Source organism: Phyllostomus discolor, chromosome 4 (genome assembly GCF_004126475.2).
Source record: "Phyllostomus discolor isolate MPI-MPIP mPhyDis1 chromosome 4, mPhyDis1.pri.v3, whole genome shotgun sequence".
NCBI classification, from domain to species: domain Eukaryota; kingdom Metazoa; phylum Chordata; class Mammalia; order Chiroptera; family Phyllostomidae; genus Phyllostomus; species Phyllostomus discolor.
The window spans coordinates 195,601,176-195,622,762 of record NC_040906.2 but is presented as its reverse complement, the minus strand read 5'-3'; the positions used below and the strand labels follow the sequence as shown (position 1 = coordinate 195,622,762).

Sequence of the window (21,587 nt, the reverse complement as noted above, 5' to 3'; positions counted from 1 at the left end):
AGGATTTGGAAACCAATGGAAGGGAGGTATAGAGTTGATTTAGCATTCTACAACAGTTCTTATTGCAAAAGATTTTTAATTTTATATTACTTTATACATTTATAATATTTTATAGTTTGTAAAAAATTTTCCATTATTTACTTTTACTTCTAAAAGAAAGAGTTTCCAATGTTCTCTCAAAATTCTTCTTAAAGGACAAGATATCATTCCTTTCTTTTTTGTATTTATATATTTTATCAATGGCAGGGTTGCCAGATAAAATAAAGAATATCCAGTTAAATTAGAATTTTAGATATATATGAGCATATTTTAGTATGAGTTTGTCCCAAATACTGCATTATATTTACAAATTCCACACAGGATTTTTGGTACTTATATCAAAAAATATTTATCTGAAATTCAGCTTTAAATGGTCATCCTGTATTTTACTTGCTAAATCTAGAAACCTTAGTCTGCAGTCTAGGTCTGTTACATAGACAGCTGAACTATTTTAAACAGTCTGTTAATTTGGGAACTGTTTATAGTATACGCGAACATATATGGGATATAGTAATCCCAGCATGCAGACTTCCTGAAAATGTTCCAAGATAATGTTTAAATATATGCTGTCCTATAGTTAGCACGATTTTGTATGTTTTCCAGCAGAGCAGCAGTAACTGGTGGGTTCTGCTCTTAAAGGGAAAAAAATTTGGGAACAAAGTACACTACTTCAGGTATTGAAGCACAGAAGCCTGTCTGCTTAAAAAACAGCTCTCTTCTCTTCAGTTACAATACAGATAATATGGCATGAATGTAACTATTATATTTTAACATAGGTACGTTATTAAAAAATAAACCTCAAAGATTCTACCATTGAGAATGGACTCAAAAATTCCCTCTTACATACAATAATTATTTTATATTAAAGTAGGTTTACAGCTAATTTGATTTTAAGTTAAAAATATCTTAAATATTTATATGTATTAATAGTAAATTATCTATATTTAACCCCTTTTCCATTTTTATTTATTGGAAATATTTCTTATTATAAACTAATACATGTTTATTGTAGAAAAATAAAAAACTACAAATCCATAAAAAGAAAATAAAAATTACCCACAATCCCACTATTCAGTGATAATGACTATTAACATTTTATTTTCATCTTTCCAGTTATTCCCTATACACTTAATTGTTGTTTACTAATAAAAATAAGATTAGTAAGAGCAAAATATTTATTGAGCTGAATAAATCAAACTTCCTTTAATGTAAAGTTAGTTCAGAAAGGAGCATTATATAATTAATATATAATTATATATTATATATTAATATATAATTTCATTTTAATTTCAAGTATTGTTAAAGTCTACTCTATAAACAAGAAATATGACCAAAATCACACTTTTTTCTGTCTGGATCAGCAGACACTACCCGTGGAAACCAGAATACCCAGTTACTTCCAGACCTATCAGGCTCTACATATGTTTGATGAAATTTAGTCTCGTTTTCAATATATAAGCACTGTGCGTTTTTCCTTAAAAGTTGCTACTAAGTTACCTTTACCTAATACTTCAAATCAGAAAAGTAATCTATTTTAAGACTTCACATTTAAAGATTAAAAATGGTCAAGTGTATTAACGTTTAAAAATATACCTTTGTTTTTCTCCTGTACATGTGTCAACCTTGTGCTTAGAAAACATAATATTTTAAGGTGTCTTGGAGTGCACTGGAGCAGAAGGGTGTTTTTTTGCTTTCTTACACAGTCGTCATGTTAGACACGATCCTACAGTTAAAAAATGCAAAACCCAAGTAGCTGTAGAAATAAACGATGTTCTTCAATCTATTCCATGTATTCTTTTTGCATGTGCATACAGATTTTTACTTATATATGTGTGTATAAATACATTTTTAAATTATTTCACCGTTGTTCAATTACAGCTGTCTGCATTTTCCCCTCACCACCATGTATTCCTTTATTAAAAACACACAACTGTAACAATCTCCATTTAGTTGACATTTTAGAATTCTTAGATTCATTGAAAAATGACAGGCAAAGGCTTCCCCGGCGTTACAGTCGGTCAGACCTGCAGCGCCAGTGCGGCCCCCGAGCATACGCACCGCTAGGAGACACAATCACGGGCTGCAGGAGCCTCTGCTCCCCTCCCGGGGGAAGGTTCAGGGCAATGACGAGCACCGTTCCTAGCGTGGTGCCAACCCACAAGCACGGCGAAGGAGACGAGTCAGCCTTTCGCGTGAACGTTTCGCAGAAATGAAGAGCGGAGATGGCTTCTCGAGTTTCTTTGTCGATGCTGGTTACGCTCGAACTCCGGGATCGGCTGAAGGAATTGTCTTTTACATCTAAAATGATTTGAAATGCGAGATCGCTTGTTATAGAATATCACTTTTTTTTTGTTTGGTATACATTTAGCTAAACAATCTGCAAAAAGGCAATATCTGTAACATTTAATTTTAATCTTTTAATTGGAAAAGCAATGTACTTTCACGCTAATACTTCTTCCTTCGCTTAATTATAAAATGTAAACGGACAAATCCACCACTCATAACTGAGCTGGGTGCATCCCAGTGAGTTTTCAGAAGTGTGATCTTTAGGTTTTCAGTGCAGCGCTGTGTTGGCGTACTGGCTGCTTTTCTAATTTCAGCTCTTACACCTTCTCTTCCCATAGTGTTCTTTCCTCCTTCGGTCACACTATTTCATAATTAGGTAGAACTAAAAAAGTGTGGGTATTTTCTGTTTTCTACATTTAAAAATGCATTTAGAAGTACTCTGATTCTACCTTCAAATTTACTGTATGATGCACCTTTTCCCCCAGATCTGCCCGGATGAAAGCCTTTAACCTATAAAAACTTAGCTTTCATTTTTCTTGAATGCCATTTTAACTGCACTTCACATTCATCTGGGGTATTTTTTATCACAATGTGTAACTTGTATCAGGTATGCTCCCTGTTCCCAGCTGCATCTGCAATGACAGAGACACTGCTGGTAAACCCTCAGTAGCTTTCAGCTACCGTCTTTGCGGCCAATTTCAAGTCTGCCTTAAGCCCTGCCCTTTTATCTCTTGGAATTGTATTTCGAAATGTTTATGGGCAATTTTGCTGTTATGTCTCACTGTGCAAAATCGAAACATGTCCTTTCCCCAAGGCTCTCAGTTCTTCTGATAGTACTTTTTATATCAATGACACACCAGTCCTCCTAGGGAACAACACTAAACGAACCAGTTTTGGTTCTCCCCTTTCCCTATACATCTACACCAATGGGATGCCACGACCTAAACTGTTTTGCCCGTGGTCTCTTTCTTTCCTTTCTTTCTTTTCTTTCCCTTCCTCCCTCCCTTCCTTCCTTTCCATAGACAATCAAGTCCCGGACCCCAAATTCAGGCCTTCATTACCACTCATACAGGTGACCGCACATTCCCAAGTAACTTCCCCACCTTCGCTGTCACTGTTACAGCACAACTCAAGTAATATAATGTACAGCTACCATTCTATTATTTCTATTTTAAAAACCCTCAGTGGTTCCTCTCTACTGTTCATGTCTATAACCTTATTCAAGTTTTTAAGGCTCTCCACGGAGTATCTGTCTTCCAACGCTGCCCTGCTTCAGTTCACTGTGGGAAAGAAACCCAGCCAGCCGGTGTTCTCCCAACACACCCTGCACGTGCGTGCTTTTGGACTTTTGTTTGTGATTGGAGCCCCCGCCTCACCACTTTCTCGACCTATCAAGATTGTGCTTGGTCTCCACCTCAAGTAATGTCTTCTTTATGAAGTTTATCCTGATTCTCAAAACTGTCCAGCTTTTTTTTTCTGAATCTCAGTGTCTTTTTAAATTTTTAAATATATTTTATTGATTATGCTATGACAAGTTGTCCCATTCCCCCCCTTCATTCCTCTCTACCCTGCACACCCCCTCCCACCCACATCCCCCCCCTTTAGTTCATGTCCATGTGTCATAAGTTCTTTAGCTTCTATATTTCCCATGCTATCTTGCCCTTTTTATCTCTTCCATGGCATTGATAGTTCTATGGTTATATATAGAACATGGCACTCGTTCTGTAACTACTTCTAACTTGTCTTAGGCCTCACTCTGAAGTGATCTTGTTTCCTGATGTAAGAGCTGTAACATTTTGATGCCCTGAATATGAAACTATTAAATAAATACTTGCTGAACACAGATCTGAAGTTGAAAGTATTTATACCAATGCATTTCTGCTGCACCAATGGGATATATTACAATTTCTAAAAGCTTCTACTGTTCACATGTAAAAAACCATTCCTCAAATCACATGCTTCCAATGCTATTGTGAAATAAATGACTTCATAATATCATGAAAAAAAAGCATGTTAAAATTCTAAGTATTTTATTAAATAAAAAGGATATAACTGAATTCTACTTATGCCCCCCAAAGCTTTTTATCATCAAATTTAGATTATAGATTGAAAAACATATCCCCAAGTAATTACATACAATGTTGATTATAGCTAGCCTCAGAAAACAGTAAAGCTACTAATTATGTACGAGCATGAGACATTTCTATAGTTTCTGAAGATGCCTTTTTTTTGCCTGAGATGGTACTTCCTGTTACAGATTATTACACAGTAGTAAAGAACTACTTACTGTAAATGAAACAACTTTCCATAGCAAAAGCTTATCACTGAGAGTTTGTGATATGATACTCATTTAAAATATTAACTCTTTACAGCTCCCAAAGTTATTTTAATAACAGAACTTTTAAATTTATTTTGTAATAAAAATATTTTTGTTACCTTAATAAAACATACATATACAAAATAATGAATATATATTTTCAGTTGTGATCTAGTGATAAAAATGGAAATCAGTGATATAAGAAAATTTAATATAAACTTCAATGTAAATTAACCTATGTGAACACTCTTACTGATAATTATTAAAATTACAATAGATGATTCACAACAATCTATACTGTAGATGTTAATTCATAGGCCAAATAAATGTTTTAATTAGCTAATTTAACCATATAAAATTCATAAACTACAAATGTATGCTTATTATATGTCTTCCCTTTAAAAATCAGATTACCAAAGAAATTCCTAAAGCTATATCAAATGAAAAAATGAAGTGAACCAGAATCAACTTTGAACTTACAGACTGCTTATTTTATCTGCCTAGAACTGTTTTAAAACAAGTTAGAATCTCTAACAGTTCATGAATTACAACTTCCCCTGACAGCTATTAAGTTATATGCTGTGGCTCAAATTTTAGAAATCGGGCAAGATAAACACATGGAATAGAAATTTTAATTTTAGTAACAACAGCAGAAATGAAAACAGCAAGGTCTACCAGGTGTTATATACTGTAGTTAACAGTTATCATTTTATTGAATCCACATAACAGTTATCATTTTATTGAATCCACAAAACAACCCTGAAAAGTATTATTGTCACAATTTAACAAATAATAAAGCAGAGGCTCAGACAGGTCAAATGACTTGCCCGGGATGCAAAGCTAGTTAATGGAAGAGTTAGGATTTGTGCCCATGTCCAAGTCTAAAACTTTCTATGAGACAAAACAAGGGTTACTCATATCATCAACAGCGTGACTGGAGGGTTTTGGCTATTACTGCGTATTACTAAGTTCGGTCTTCAGACACACACACACACATGCACACACACAAAAAACACCTTCACGAGTGGTCTTTCCAGCAGATCGAAACTCGGCTAAAATTTGTCATTAATGCCTCGACCCACCGCTAGCTGATACAATGGTGTCATAAAATCATTGCTCTCGTGTGACTCTCTGGATGCCCAGAACATCTACTTGTACACAGCCTCCTGTCCTCCTCACAAAGAGCCTAACACACAAAAAATCTGAATCCCCAAATCAAAACATGATGCGAACAGGAGTATTTGGTCAGACTAAAAACTAGGACAAAAAACTCATACACATCCAAGTCTGTAACAGTTCAATGTCCTGTCTCCTGTGGCAGACACCTGAGGAGTGACACCAGAAGTCTAACAGTATCACCCATGGCTCCTGCACTTTGGGCCATGGAATCCAGAAAGGCGAGGTCAGAGTGAAAGTGTACTGTTGCACAATTTCCCTGTAAGCAAAAGCGGTTTCTACTCACAGAAGCTTTCAGAGCTGCGGGACAGCCTAATGGCCTCACCTGCTTCAGCAGTATCTCACAGTTTGATCCTATCAATATAGCTGCTTTTCACCATTAACTCCCCAGCCAATGGAAACAATGACCGGCTAAGAATCTTTATCAAAAAATAGTTCAACAGCACAATGACTTGAAGGCAAACTACTTAGACAACATGGAGACTGTTTCAAGGCACATATCAAACAAAACTGTAATTGGCTTAGGGAATTTATATAGCACAAACCCTAAAACATAATCTAAAGATGATCTATAAAAGCACTGAGTATATACTTTGATTAAATTATTTATATAACTTAAAGAACTGAGTGTTCTTCTAAAAATGACTGATATTTTTACTAATTTTATAAGTATTTGTCCTGGCTGGTGTAGCTCAGTGGATTGAGTGCTAGCCTGTGAGCCAAAGGGTCGCCTGTTCAATTCCCAGGCAGGGCACATGCCAGGTCTCCAGCAGGGGGAGCTCAAGCGGCAACCACAACCACACATGGATGTTTCCCTCTCTTTCTTCCTCCCTTTCCCTCCCTAAAAATAAATAAAATATTTTTTAAAAAGTATCTGTGCATGTGTTTTCTCCCTTTTTAAGATACTAAAAGATATAAACCCATTTTAACTAGTAGTATTTCATATTATTGAAATTTTAGGCCTCCGAGAATCTCATGAAAAGTCTGGATCCTGTTGTTGGAAAAAGATGTGTATTGTAAGCTTCAAGTACAATTGGGTTCAGAATACATCTTTCATTTCTACAGTGAAGGAACTATAGTTCTCAAAACATGTTATCGTGTGTTCTAGGATTAATTCATGTTCCCTAAACACCAGTGTTACTATAGATTTCTACTAGATCGTTTTTCCTGTGTTCAGGGATGGAACCCTTTATTAATGCCAGCAGAAGATATTATGCCTACTCACTCATGATCACATGCTTTCTATCAGTATAACCGATGGAAGACTATGATTTAGGAATGCTAAAGTCAGTATGGTGAAACTGACCAACACTTAACTTTGTATTATGCATAAAAAGAGAGTTAAAGAATCTAGAGAACAGTGGGAAGACGAGATGGGTGAGTAAATGCTAGAGAGAAAGTCTAGTTATTTCTAAGACAAAGATGTATAAAATCATCCTTACAGTCATACTTCTTGTTCAATTAAAGGCAATAAAAATTTCAGAGATAAAAATGTGTTTAAAAAGAAGCTATGCTTTAAATATTTATTATATAAAATCTTTTTATCTTTATTGAAATCTCATTTGTCCCTTGCTGGCATATCAGGGAGATGTTTTTAAGCCGCATGTAAAGCAAAAGAAATGTGTGAATACATTCACTCTATTTTCCTAATAATGGACTAGTTGCACAGAAGGTGCTAAATAAAAAGAAGTATTCCTCAACTTATTATCAACAGAAAGTAATGACTCTTTGATATGAGTTATTATAATATAAAACACTAGTAATTTATTTTGAAAATATTAAATTCTTATAAAGTAGATTTATAAATTGTAGAGTTCAGAAGTTGTCAGATGGGTAAATGTAATATAACAACTTTTAACAGAAATTAACCTGAAATTGCACAAATCTTAATCTTATACTACATTTTGTTTAGATATAAGTTTGAGAGGGCTGAGGAAATGTATTACTTTGATTTGCTTAATTTTATAAATATCTTTCATAATTTATAGGTGACATTCTAAGGGCTATTAATCCTTAAAATCTTAGTCATTTTAAACTTGATTTCTGATGAAAATCTAGTCTATGCTAATTTTAAATCTTCTGATTTCCTTGTCTTCCCATTAAAGGGAGTTTAACTAGTATGGATTTTTATTTACTTTACTTACCTAAGTCAGGCTTTAGGTCAGTAGGCAAGCTTAACTTCCTTGACATCTTTGCTGAAAAATAAAATGCATTTTTAAACTTCTGAACAATCTTTGATTCATACTTATTAACACCAACTGCTCTTGAAGACAGAGGCGAATGTGTATTACTAAATCTAGATGCCAAGGTAATTGAAATGATTAATGATATGGGTGGAAAATAAATCCTACTTTCAGCTTTTTAATAAGTATGTACTTACTTGCTATAATATCTTTTTGTAGTTGAAGCTCTTGCTTCAACAAGGAAGCCTTTTATACTCAGTTAACTATTTCTTAGGCTCAAAGGAAAGTGTTAGGCTTCCCTAAGAGAGGCAAGGTCATTTCTCAGAAGAAAGATGTGGCAGGTGAGGACTGAGAGGCAACAGACTGCGTTTGGGTAAGTAATACAAAAAAACCGTTCCATCTCCTCATCTTCATAGCTAGTGAATTCATTATTTTTAAGTTAATCTCTAGAATGTAGGACAAATCTCTATCTGCAATCAAATTAAGTTATTTGATTACATTATAAAATCAGTTAGCTCAACTATTTCTTGATGTAAGTTAACACATTTCTATGTTTCCGTGAAAACCCAAAAACAAAGCCATGCTCAATTTAAAATTACAATATTTACAAAAATGTAAACTACAGGATTTTGATTTTTTACTTAGAATTATAATAAAAAACCCATGTATAAACTTATTGGAATTCACTTTCATCCTCAAAATCAGTTATTGCCTTCATGCAGGAAGTGATTTAAAGTTAGATAGAGTTGTTTAACTCTATCTATTAGATTAGTGTCCGTAGATGCAAATAGAACAGTGCTTCCTATGTGAAATTTTGAAAAAGCATTTGTTAACACATGAGTGTGTGTGTCAGGATAAATTCTGCACCATGAGAAGGTATTTAAAGCACAGACCCTGCTAGTCCATAAAGGTGCCATGTAAACAAAGAGAAACCCAGTCATAGCACATAGTGGAAGTTATCTAAAAAAAATGACAGACCCAGTGTCAGAAAAGAGGCATTAGGCAAACTGTGAAGAGGTGGGGGGAAGTCAGGTTTTTATTTCTAAGCTTCACTATTAAAAAAGAAAAAATAACAATGGGTCAAATATATGAATCAGTCTTTTTCCCATTTTCATTCTGACTTAATCAATCTCATTTAAAAAGTAAAATGTAATATAAAACTAAAATAGCCAAATGAAATCTATGGTTAATTGATCTCGTATAAATGGTTGTTATTGTATATAATAGTCAATTCTATTAAAATTAGAAGACATTATATGCCCAAACTATATTCTAAAATACAACATTAACATTTCTGAAAGAATTCAGAGATTTTCAGCAAATATCATAGGTACAATGGACATATTCTGTTAATATATTTACAATGTACATGTTATGTGATATAAAAAAATTGGTCTGGTACAGTCTAAAGATACTCTTTTAGAATCAGATGATGTGATTGCCTCTCTCCACCCGATCATGCTGTTATGATCCAATTAGTCCAAGTCTTGGGGACTAGTGTTTATCAAACTTGAATGTGTGTATCAATCAGCTGAGGATCCAGCTAAATCAGATTCTGATTCAGTACCCCTGGGCTAGCGCCTGGGACTCTGCACTTCTAACAAACTCCCAGAGGATGCTGATGCTGGTCTGTGGCCCACATGCAGAGCAGCAAGCTCCATAAACTAAAGCACCTTCAGATAGAAACCAATACTAACTCACCAACCCAGTCCACAACAAATGTTTACAAACGTCAGTAACTAGTTTATACAATGTAGAAGTGTAAAGTGTAGTGATTAGGACTGAATTTGGAATCAGATCAAAGCTGAGTAGGAGAAACTATGGGACAATGTTTAAGAGCCAAGACATTCTGTCAGCATGTCACGCAAGGGGGTTCTTTTAGCAGTGTCAGCCTAGGAGCTTCCAGGCTTACTTCTTGTACCTTACTAGGCCACTGCAGAACTGCCTAAAGCTGAAGCTGTAAATGTTTGCAGACTGAGGAAGAGAGAGATGGTAACTTTATGAGCTGCAGGGTACTTCAGAGCAGGCATGAAACTGGGTGATAGGAAACGGCGAGTTCAGAATGCCCCAGGAGTCTGTGTACTTCTGACACCATGGGCTTCACATGGAAAACACATCGTGACAGAAGGGTCTTCAGAAGACCCTCAGAATTTTTTCCCAATGCTTCATCGACATTTTATGTTTTTTTTTCCACTAGCATATTTTATGATAAGTCTTATTACAAAACTTGACATTAATGCAGGGAGATAAGCTACGTCTTTTTTTAAGCTGCAGAAACTTTACAGTCTCAAGTGGGGCAGTCTCCATCTGAGTGAAGGACACATTCAGAAGTGAGCTTTCCTTACGTGGACCTTTGGACGTATCTTGGGATTAAAAAGACACTGAAAGATTCCAACCAAAAATAAATTGTATGCAAATTAGAAGATGTAACAGTGGTTTGTGAAGGTAAAAAATAATTATGTATAATTGTGTAACTAACAGTTTGAAAAACTGAATAAAGTTAACATGTTTCTCAATAGATATAACTATAAAAACTGGATTGACAAAAAAGAAAAACTTGCTAAAAACATTAAATAAAAGCAAGGCTGTTATTTAAGAATTATACTTCCAATAATAATGTTCTCAGTCCTAAGAAATCTGTTAAGTGACATCTTTCAAATATTCATGTTACATTCCATTCAAAATATAGGAAAAAATGAAAAGTAGTTATTATATTTAACAATGAAATATAACTTCAGGATCAAAAAATCTGACAGAGAAATTATTCCAAAAATTTAATTATGTACTAAATTGTTTTCATGAAAGTTTTATGTAACTAAATTCTGTAAGTTATAAACTACATGTAGGAAAGTCCCTTCTAACTTTTTACATTATATAACAGTAAAGTAACTTCTAAAGTATCACTAAGATAAAATATATTATAAAGAAAATTTGTTGAGAAAGTGTTATGCTACTGTGCTAGTACATAATTAATTAAAGTGATTTAACTATTACCAACTGAACCCACAAATACAAAGAGGTAAATAATTGATTTTCCATATATGAAGAGCCCTTTGCCCAAGAATAAACCACTTTATTTTAAAAGAGACCAGAGGTGCCAAGTCAGCCAACGTTAATATGACTAAACAGGGTTCAATTTACAACATGCAGACAACACGGATAGTATTAACACTTCTCAGAATTTTTATAATTTAATTTTACTATATAGTAAACTTTGTCAGTTGAGACAAAGTAAGCCAATTCCAGCCATCTAGAAATTCATCCAATTTCATACAATTCAAAGAATGTGGTGGGAATTTGGGGGAAATAAATAATAACAGTATAACAAAATTTTGGATTGACACCAAAGATTAAATTTGTTCTCTTTTCAAAGAGAACATATACTGTTTCTTAAGCCTTTGAAAATTTTCAGAGAATATTCAAAATTTTATGAGCAAAAACACTAATTTAATTGTGTTCTCAAAGTTTAATTATATATTTAATCTACCACTTCTGGACTTTGTTAACCTTAGAATAATTCATTTCAAAGCTTTTCATAAAAACAAAAGGATTAATATAAAGCACTCTCCATTGCTCATTTTTACTTGGTGGGGGAAGGGGTGATCCTAGAAAATTCCCATTTAACTCAAGGACAGTGCAGATTACAGACTAAAAGAGTTAATCTTTTAGAGAAGCATTTCTTTGAAATTTTGGATCTTGATAATAGAAGGAAGATGAAATAAGGTAGAAGAAAATATAAATGAAACTCTAAAGGAAAAAATAAATTTCAAACACAGGAGTATAAAGTTGTACTACTTATGGCATAAATTGAACCCTGCTTTAACGTAAAGCAAAAATAAAAATTAATAGAACAATTCACACTGTAAGTCAGAGGAAGAACTGCAACTCCAATTTTACTGATTTTTAATAATTACTGCCCAATGAATTTAGAAGAAACACAGCCCAAGAGATTGTTTAGCATAGGAATAACAAATTAATATATATAAATGCAATGCATCAGATAATTTTTTGGTATTGAGTTAGCATTGCATATAGCAAGGATTAGAAACAAAATAGAAATTTCTATTTCCTACCTATATCACTGGCTACCATCTTGGAAAACTTTCTGCTTTTGGTCTTCACTGAAAACAACATTTTGATATAAAATGTCAAAATCTATTCAAAGTAAACTAAATGAATTAAACATAATTAAAAGAAACACTTTAAAATAAAGATACTATACCCTTTTCTATAAAATTATTCATTTTTTGTTCATCATCTGAATTATGTGGTGAGGAAGAACCTACACAAATGAAGACAATGGAACAGGCAAACAGTCAGTCACAAACACGGAGTTGTCACAGGGGTCAGCACAAACAAAATAATCTGATACCTTCTGAAACAAGTGCCCATACGTCTGGCCACAAGTAAATACAGTTAACAAGAATTCTTATAGTACCACAGTAAGAACAGCAGTCAGTAGTGCATTATGTTTCATGGCAGAACAACCCCTAGTACACACAAATATTAACTCTAACCTACAATGCTTTTTATAAGTTACAACCACTGGGCAAAAGTTTGGTAGATATTATATGTTAGAGAACAGATAGAGAAAAATACAATGAGAGATTAACAGTTTCTGCAGAAAAAAGGTAAAAATTCTTGGTATTAGTTAACTGAATAAAGTTTATCTACCAGGACTAAGAATCCTGTACAAGTGCTATACTGGTAAAATTTATTTTAGTCTCAGCTTTCGAGATAGAAACTTCAAAATAATATACAAATTCTATTACCTTAAAGATCTTTAAAATACTGAGGTTAATGCTTACAGTTTTAGCTATATTCAAATATTTATTTAAGTTTATAAGGTAAGAAGTGTTAAATTTTACTTCAGTTGTGCCTACTAATTATTTTTATACTTATAATTTTATTTGTCATTTTCTTTGAAAAGGTGTTTCTAATTTTTCATATTTCATTTTAACATCTTTTATTAAATAGTATTTTGATTGATTTTTATTAGAATTAAACTATTTTTGATAATGCAGTTAAATTGGTATCTCATCCATTAAATGTTTCAATCTCAACTGTACATAAATCACTTCCCCTTCTTTGAATTCTCCTAACACATTATCTCTCTACTTCTCTTACGATGTTAATCACTTAATCCCTTATATTTTAAGTTTACAAACATCTGACCTTTCCCACTGGACTGAACTTCTGAAAAGCTGGCCACCAACTGGTTTATCTTTGCATCACCTTTGCACTCAGTGCCATGCCGTGCCTGCAGAAATCACTGAATAAACATTTGCCAAAAGAATCAAGTTTGCTACTACCAGCCAATCTCAAACATAATGGGCGACAGAAAAGGTTTTTCTGTTTTTTTTCCTTCCTTTTTTATCCCAGCGAAAGCACTGAACCATAACGAAGTCAAAATGTGACCTCCCTTTGTGCCACAAAACTGCACTTGCTTTCTTTGGCAGGTAGACAATATCCGTGAGGTGTCTCTTCACAGACCAAGTAGGACTTGCCAGTATGGGCAGGGTCCAACTGCTTTATAACAGTCTTAAAAGATTACTCTTTAAAAGTAATTTTGGTTAAACAGTATTTATAGTTCCTCATAAATCCTATATAAAAAATCACGTAAGTAACATTAAGCTCAATTAACATTTTCAGGACTAGAAATAGTATACTTGTTTTTCATATAAATATAACTCACATTTAAATAAGGTAATGGATCCTGGCTGGTGTAGTTCAGTGGACTGAGTGCAGGCCTGAGAACCAAAGGGTCGCTGGTTCGATTCTCAGCCAGGGCACGTGCCTGGGTTGCAGGCCAGGTCCCCAGTAGGGGGCTCATGAGAGGCAACCACACACTGATGTTTCTCTCCCTCTCTTCCTCCCTCCCTTCCCCTTCTCTAAAAATGAATAAAATGTTAAAAAAAATAAATAATGCTTATGATAAGATACTATATATTTTAAAATACCACTGTTCCCTTTGATATTTAATATAGCCACATGAATTTATAAAATTTATTAATACATTTTATTTCATAAATTTGAAAGTAGAGTAGCAGCAATATATCTAAACACAAGTATAAAATTATAAATGTTTAGTATTTACTACCTAAAATAAATGACATAAGCCATAACTATAAAGTTAAAAAGCCGATTTATAGATTGTTTTCCCCCTAACTGAACATGCCTACCACTGCTTATCATAATTATATGACAGCTCATGAAAAAGTTCCAAAAATGCTTTCAGCCCTGGCCGGGTGACTCAGGTACTCGGAGCACCGTCCCAGGTACCCAAAGGCTGTGGGCTCCCATTACCGGTCAGGGCGCATGTCTAGTTCCTGGGTCAGTCCCTGTCAGGGCACATACAGGAGGCAGCTGATCGATGCTTCTCTCCCACATCAATGTGTCTCTCCTTCCCTCTCTCTCCCCCTTCCTCTCTGTCTAAAATCAATACAGGATATCTTCAGTTGAGAATGAAAAACTGTTTTCAGCATGTCCTACTTGAATATATTTACCAAATTACTGATTAAATAAACACAGAAAATATCTACAGCTTTTTGTTTTTTCTAGGGTACATAGCAACTCCTGAAGGCACCATTTATGTCATGGTATGTGTGGCTTTTTCAATTTGAAATGACCTAACACATGTTTTTATCACTTTAGCATAAACACACACACACGCACACACACATTTTGAATGCAGTGCTAAAAAAATTTCCAACATTACTAAAGTGCTCAGTGAAGCAATGTGAATTTAAAAAAAAATAAAGATCAAATAGAGATGGAAGGAATAATTTTCTGTGAATTTGGGATGGCAGAACTAATTTTATATTTCTGAGAGACTGATTTATTTAACACTAAATGGGAATGGTAAAATATTTTTACTAGAACTTTAATATTGACTAAACTGTTGAGATCACAAATCTTGATTATGAGATTTAAAACCTTTTTAGAAAAGTTTCTCTTCCTTTATATGTATTACAGTTTGAGTAAATACATTGGTTTTGATAAAAGGCATATTCATTTCTAAAATATTCATCCTCCTCTTAGTATTTATGAGGAACTCACTTTAATGTCCAACGGATTGTTATATATTTCCTCTTCTCTAATTGATACCAATAGTTTTCTACTAACCATATTGGCATTAGTAACCTAAAATGGACCATTTAACTATTTATTTACCTTATTTATTTCCCACGGCATTGTAGAACATATTGGTGTGTAATTTAATTACTGCTTTCTATGGTTTTAATAACATAATCCCCTTGTGGTTGGTTCTTCACGTTCACCTCAGACGCACCCCACCCAGTTTTCTTTCTGACCAACCTAAATTAGTCAAGTTTACATGTGTTGGAGAAAGTAATAATAAATTATTCTTTTAATTCTGTATTAGAATGCTAATAGAAACGAAGGCAAAAAGTTACAAATATACAAATAGTAAGACAACTGGCCCGTGAGAGGCAGCAAAAACTACTGTTAACTATTTAAAAACAGACAAGCGGTCAAGGACACAAGCTGTAACAATACAGTGTCAAAGGGGTAGCTTTCCAGAATTCCCCTCTACAGCTCCTACTGCATGTCTTAGCAGTTCCGTATGCCTGACATCTATCCCTTGCTACATAAAACATGTTTCAGGCACAACTGCTATTTATTAAAGTCTAATTTGGTTTTTGTAAAAGTAGCCTTCCCTGATATGCAGGAATACATATAAGTCTTCAGAGAATGCTTGTATCTTTCAGAACATAATCAAGAACTAAAGTAAATAAACTAAGAGTTTTCTATATACAGGTAAGAATTTTGGACTTCTCAATGCTGTCTGAGGTCATATAAATTTCTCTGTGTTAAAAGTACACTGCCTTTCCATATGGACCAAAGAGTGCAATGTATTTGAAAATGTTGAACAATGTTTGGATTTCTCTGGTATGAAAAAGAGAATTTGGAGATTTTTTTATCTATGTATTTTTTATATTTATATACTTATATTTAAATATACTTATATACTTATCTATAATTACCTTTTGCTGGGTTATTCCAAATTGCTAGATATAAACACCTATTGAAAGTTTGGTTTAAGACAAAAAGGAGTATTAATTTACTTGGCCTCAAAGTTGTTAAAACACTTTTGATGGTTGTTTAATATATTAAAGGATCATGTTTCATGTCCAAATTATTCAATCTGTTTATAGCCCTGTGATGACAACTGCATTTGCATGGCCTTGAGTGAAGGTGAAAAGAACGGAACAGTACTGTATGTAATCAAAGGAAGAACAGCCATAATTTAAAAATATTATAATTCTAAATTCCCAAGTCAGAAATAACTCTGGTCCTGTAAGACTGGAAATATAACTGCCTGCTCCATGTTATTCATTCAGACTTTATCCTACCAATGCTCAGACGTAATACTGAGTGCTAATTATGTGATTCCTATAGCTCAATGTTTTATTAGTTTGACGTGTGAATTTAAATATGAAATTTAAAGATTATGGAAACCAGAAGGTGGATGCATTTTAAAAAATGGTTAACTTGTATAAAATTACAGGAAAATGTAATTTTAAAAAGAAAATACAGCAAAAGCTTTTACAATCCCATACGTAATAAAATGCTACACTAAAATATTAGGGAGTCAAGTAGAATGCACTTCTCAGTATCTTCCATTCTTAAAGCGCTTCCTGATGTAGCAGAACCAGCTAAGGGTCCGGGTCTGTCTAAGAACAGCGTTACCTTATGCTAAGGACAACCTTTCCAGTAGACAGTGATGAAAATTCCAAGTCAGAATGTGGTAATTAAAATTATGAAGTCAGCTTTATTAAAGATAAGCAAGCTTTCAATCCACTGGAAACAAAATCAATTCAGGATCCACTTATAGAGACTCAAAAGCTACTAAAGTTCCTCTAAAATATTAATATATATATAAATAGGTTACATAAAAACCAATATATAAATAACAAAAGGACAACTGCTTTAATATAGCTATAAAATTATACTAGATATTAACACTGATCACAAAACAAGAACAAATATAGTCTAGAATTATTCTAACTATCAAGTCACCATTAGATGACAAATGTTAAAAATCTTTCACATTTAAATGGATAATATGCAAGGATTAGAGTACTACTCTGCCAAGTGAGGACAGGCATGCCTACAGCAAAGACAAGACTAGAGATAACTAAACCACTTGATCCAATGGTAAGAAGTAAAATATATATTCCCTAAAAAGTATAACTATTAAAAGCCTAAGTAAATACTTATATGACTCTTAACAGGTAATAGCTATAGACTTTTATCTAGGGCATTTTTTTTCACTAAATGAGAAAGCAAAAAAAAAATACAGTATGACTTTAAGAATAAATATGTGACACTGAAGTTCCTTGTAGGTGTATTTTTAATGCTTATCTATACAAAAAGGAATACTAAAACTCTGTGTTGGTTTTCGTAGGGTTATACTTATTAATGAAACAAACAACAAATTACCAGAAGTTGGAGACTTGCAGCGGTCCTCCGGGACTACGGTCCCCTCACTGATATCACACAGACCTGCTGAGAAAACAAAAACGGAAACCAAATTACACCACACATTTATATAAACGCAGTTTTACCTCCTATTTGTAGTACACGTTTAATGACAGTCCATCAAAAAAAAATCCAGAAGATTAAAATACACCTGACACTGGTACTATGTTCCTTCATTTTGAGATAGGAACATAAAAAAAATTGATTGAAACACCTCAAACTAAGATGGCAGTCATTAATTAAGAAACAGAATTTTCAAGAAATAATTGCTTTTCTTCAAGGAAAACTAGACATAATGCAAAACTTTGTTTAAAATCAGTAATTTAAGGGGCCCATGATCTATTTATTATTGGACCCCTCTTGAGGGAGAATAAATATTGGTAGTACGTTTGGTGATTGTTACATCACAGAGACCCCCAGCTCAAAGTGATTTCCCCTATGTGTGTCTCAAATATCTCTCTTACATATTTTTCAATAATAATTTAAAAATATTTTGTACCCCCAATCTGTAATTTTAAAATATTGCACATGTCTTATCTTGCAAGGCTATACTTCTTAAAAACTATCCAATCACATTTTTTAAGTTCTAGATAAACTCTTTCTACAGATTTTTGTGAATCATATAAAACTAATCTATCTGATAACATGGCCTAAATTCATAGGAGAAAACACAGCAAGATAGTTTATGCTGTAGACAAGAATTTAAAAGACATCGCAAATGTAAACAATTAGTATGAATATGAATTTGCCTGGTGATTTAAATAAAAATAATTATTGCAAATTCTTTAAAAATTACAAAAAACACACCAAAAGTTTGGCACAGTTGGGCAACAGACGAGGGGCCACGCGCCTGGGCTTCTGAAACGGCCAGGTGTCACGCAGACCTGCGATTTTCAACCCTTCTCAGCTCATGGCACACATAAACTGATGAGTAAAGTTCTGCGGCACACCATGACACATATTTTTTGCTGATCTGATAAAAACAGGTACAATTTGGATTCATTCACACTGGATGGCTCCTGTTGTGTTGGCTGTTGTCACTTTTGAACTTGACAGTCTAAGGGAGGAAGTCAGTGCCCCTGACTAAGTAGTCAGCTACTGCACGTTTCAAAAATTCCTGCGGCACACCGACTGAAAATCACTGGCACAGACATATGTGCATGTACGTGCGTTTCTGCTTTCCATTCATGTGGTAAAAGATACGATGTCACAGTGTCTACAGTCACCAAGAAAGCTCTCACAGTGATACTTTCAAGAGAACACTGAGCACTGAACTGGGTTTATAAGAAGTGTTTTCTATTTTGAAATATACACCATTTGTCTTCACTGGGTAGAAAGTTTTTGAATGACAGTTTTCTTTTCAACATTCATCAAACTAGTGTCTCTGTAAAAAAAAAACAACTAGTTTTTATAGTTTTAAAATGATAGATCAATTATAGGTATGCATTTAATCCTTGACAAAATATTTGTTTGTATAAATGATAGCAGGTCTTTAAATGGTAGCGATATGTGGTAATAATGCAAACAACCTAAGTAGTTGTTGATGGATGCATGGACCAAGGAAATGTGGTGTGTGCACACACACACAATGAAATATCACTAACAGGAGTGAAATGTTGTCATTTGCAACTACATGGACCTTGAGGTAAATGAAAGAAGAGCAAGATATACCTTATGATCTCACATGTGAACCTAAAAAACTAAAACAGAACAAAACAGAAACAAAAACAAGCTGATAGATACTGAAAATAGAGCTGTTGTCACCAGAGGTGAGGGATATGGACCTGGGACAAATGGGTGAATGGGGTCAAGAGATACACACAGTTATAAAATAAGTCATGGAGATGTATTGTATAGCAGGGTGACTACAGTTAATAATACTGTTTTGCATATTTGAAAGTTGCTCAGAGAGTAGATCTTAAAAATTCACAAGGGAAATAATTTGTAACTATAAGATAACTGATGTTAACTAGACTCACTGTGGTGATCACTCACAATGTATACAAATAACAAATCATGATGTTGTACACCTGAAACTAATATAATGTCACATGTCAATTATACCTCAATAAAAAAATAAATACCATAATAGTGACAATATTCTCTAGTGTTACAATGGGCCTAGTACTGAAATAAGGTCAATTTTGAAAATTTAAGCCTTTTCTATTTTGTAAATTGCTACTAAACACTATAAATATGTACAATGGGATATAATTCCCATTCTTAAAAACAGCAAAATTCCAATTTCTTCTCTAGGAAGAAATATTTAGGAAGGTAAGTTAGCGAATACGATAGAGACTCTTTAATTTTTAGGTAGTAAATTACTGAATAAGCCAAACCCCTTCACTGCCTTCCATCTGACTCAGGGTGCCAGTCCAGCCTGCTGCACCTGGTTGATGGAAACAGTCCTATGACACGTGACTGCAGCAGGCAGCAAGCCCCACACCTCTCTGACCTCATTTCCGCCCCCTTCACCTACTTCCGGCCTCTCTCCCTCTCTCTACTCCAGCCATGCTCCTCCTCACTGAGCCTGGAGCGCTCCAGGAACACTGCTTCAGAGCGAATGGAGTTGCTCCTCTTTGCTCGAAATGCTCTTTCCACAGGCATCCTCCCGGATCACAGCTCTCTCACTTCCTTTACATCTCTACTCAGAAGTCACCTGGATACTACTCTCTTTAAAATTTAACACCCACGTAACTGACATCTCAGATCTCCCCTCATTTAATTATTTTTCCCTTTAGCACTATTATGCAACTTACTATGTATTACTTACTGGTATATATTTAATTGTCTATCTTTTCCAGTATAATGATTTCCATGAGGACAGAGATTTTTGTCTGTTTTATTACCCATACTAGTGCAGAGCACATGGTAGGTGCTCAGTAAGTGTGTTGACGAACTGAATGAATACATGTGAAAGAATTTTGTCGCATATAATCTAATCCATCTTCTCTGATACTGCCGACTGCCTTCAACAAATTCCTAGCGATATAGTTACCTATGCTTTGCCCAAATGTACCCCAACCCAATTAGCTAGCTGGTAATAACCAACATTTACTAAGTGCTTATCATGTGCCAAATACTGTTCTCAGTGCTTGATTTATTTAACCCCTGCTGCAGCCAAAAAGGTAGACAGATTTATCCTCATTTTACAAAAGAAACTGAGGCACTGTTCTGGTTATGTTATACAGTGAGAAGCACACAACTACTTCTAGAGACAGTAAACTTCACTGCCATTGTCAGAGACACACACCTTCCTTTTCAAATGTTTAAACAGGAGGCTTAATCTACTGTTTAAAATGTTCAACAAGACAGTCATATGTTATCCCACAAAATACACTCACTAACTGAGCCCCACTACATCAAAGTTAAGTATCAGGTTACAAACTGGCCCAGTAGTCCTATGGTTTAGTCCAGGGACTGGCACAAGTTTTCTGTGAAGGTCCAGATGGGTTTTCGGAGCCACTGTCACAACCGCTCCCCTTTAACGTTGTGGCACAAAAGCAGCCATAGATAATAAAACATAAGCAAATAAGCATGGTGCTGTTCTCACGAAACTCATCTGCAAAAATGGGTGGTGTGCCAGATTTGACCCACAGACAGCAGTTTGCTGACTTTCAGTCTAATCAACCTGGCAATCATCGAACTAAACTAGGTATTTAGGTCACTTCTACCTGTCTAGGTCATAAAGGCATCAGAAAACTCTACCAAATACTGGCTGACTTGAGGAAATGTGTCAACAGGCTGCCATGAGCCAGTCCGTTAGTTCCCAGATTAAAAAAGTAGCATTAATTTCAGCACAACTTACTTTTGGTAATTTACTGCTGACTTCTACTGATAATCTCTATTGTCAACATGCACATAAGGCATCAGATACTTAGCAAGTCATTCTAGGATTTTGAATGATTTGTACATCAAATTTACTGATTTATAAAATATCTGACTTCTATTAAATTGGGAGTACGGTACAAATTCTCTTCACGAATTTTCTTGACATCTTTTTTATTATTGCCTGATCTGTCTTATGTAATATAGCTTAGACTTTCATTTCTATTATTTTTTATACTTTTCAGAGAAAAAAA

The 21,587-nt window shown here is 34.3% G+C and overlaps 1 protein-coding gene across 7 annotated transcripts in view; it reads right to left on the bottom strand.

The window, feature by feature from the left end:
- Positions 1-21,587, bottom strand: part of STXBP5 (syntaxin binding protein 5) — a 131,351-nt gene that overhangs the window by 17,902 nt on the left and 91,862 nt on the right. The window contains exons 19-23 of one of the 7 annotated variants that reach the window (XM_036024858.1): positions 17,467-17,529; positions 12,224-12,283; positions 12,075-12,122; positions 7,963-8,013; positions 2,098-2,337 (exon numbers count right to left, since the gene is read on the bottom strand). In XM_036024858.1, the coding sequence (XP_035880751.1) occupies positions 2,098-2,337; positions 7,963-8,013; positions 12,075-12,122; positions 12,224-12,283; positions 17,467-17,529 (462 nt within the window). Of the gene's footprint in view, positions 1-2,097; positions 2,338-7,962; positions 8,014-12,074; positions 12,123-12,223; positions 12,284-17,466; positions 17,533-21,587 lie in introns of all 7 variants that reach the window. The other 6 variants (XM_028508813.2, XM_036024859.1, XM_036024860.1 and 3 more) reach the window with 6 other exon arrangements.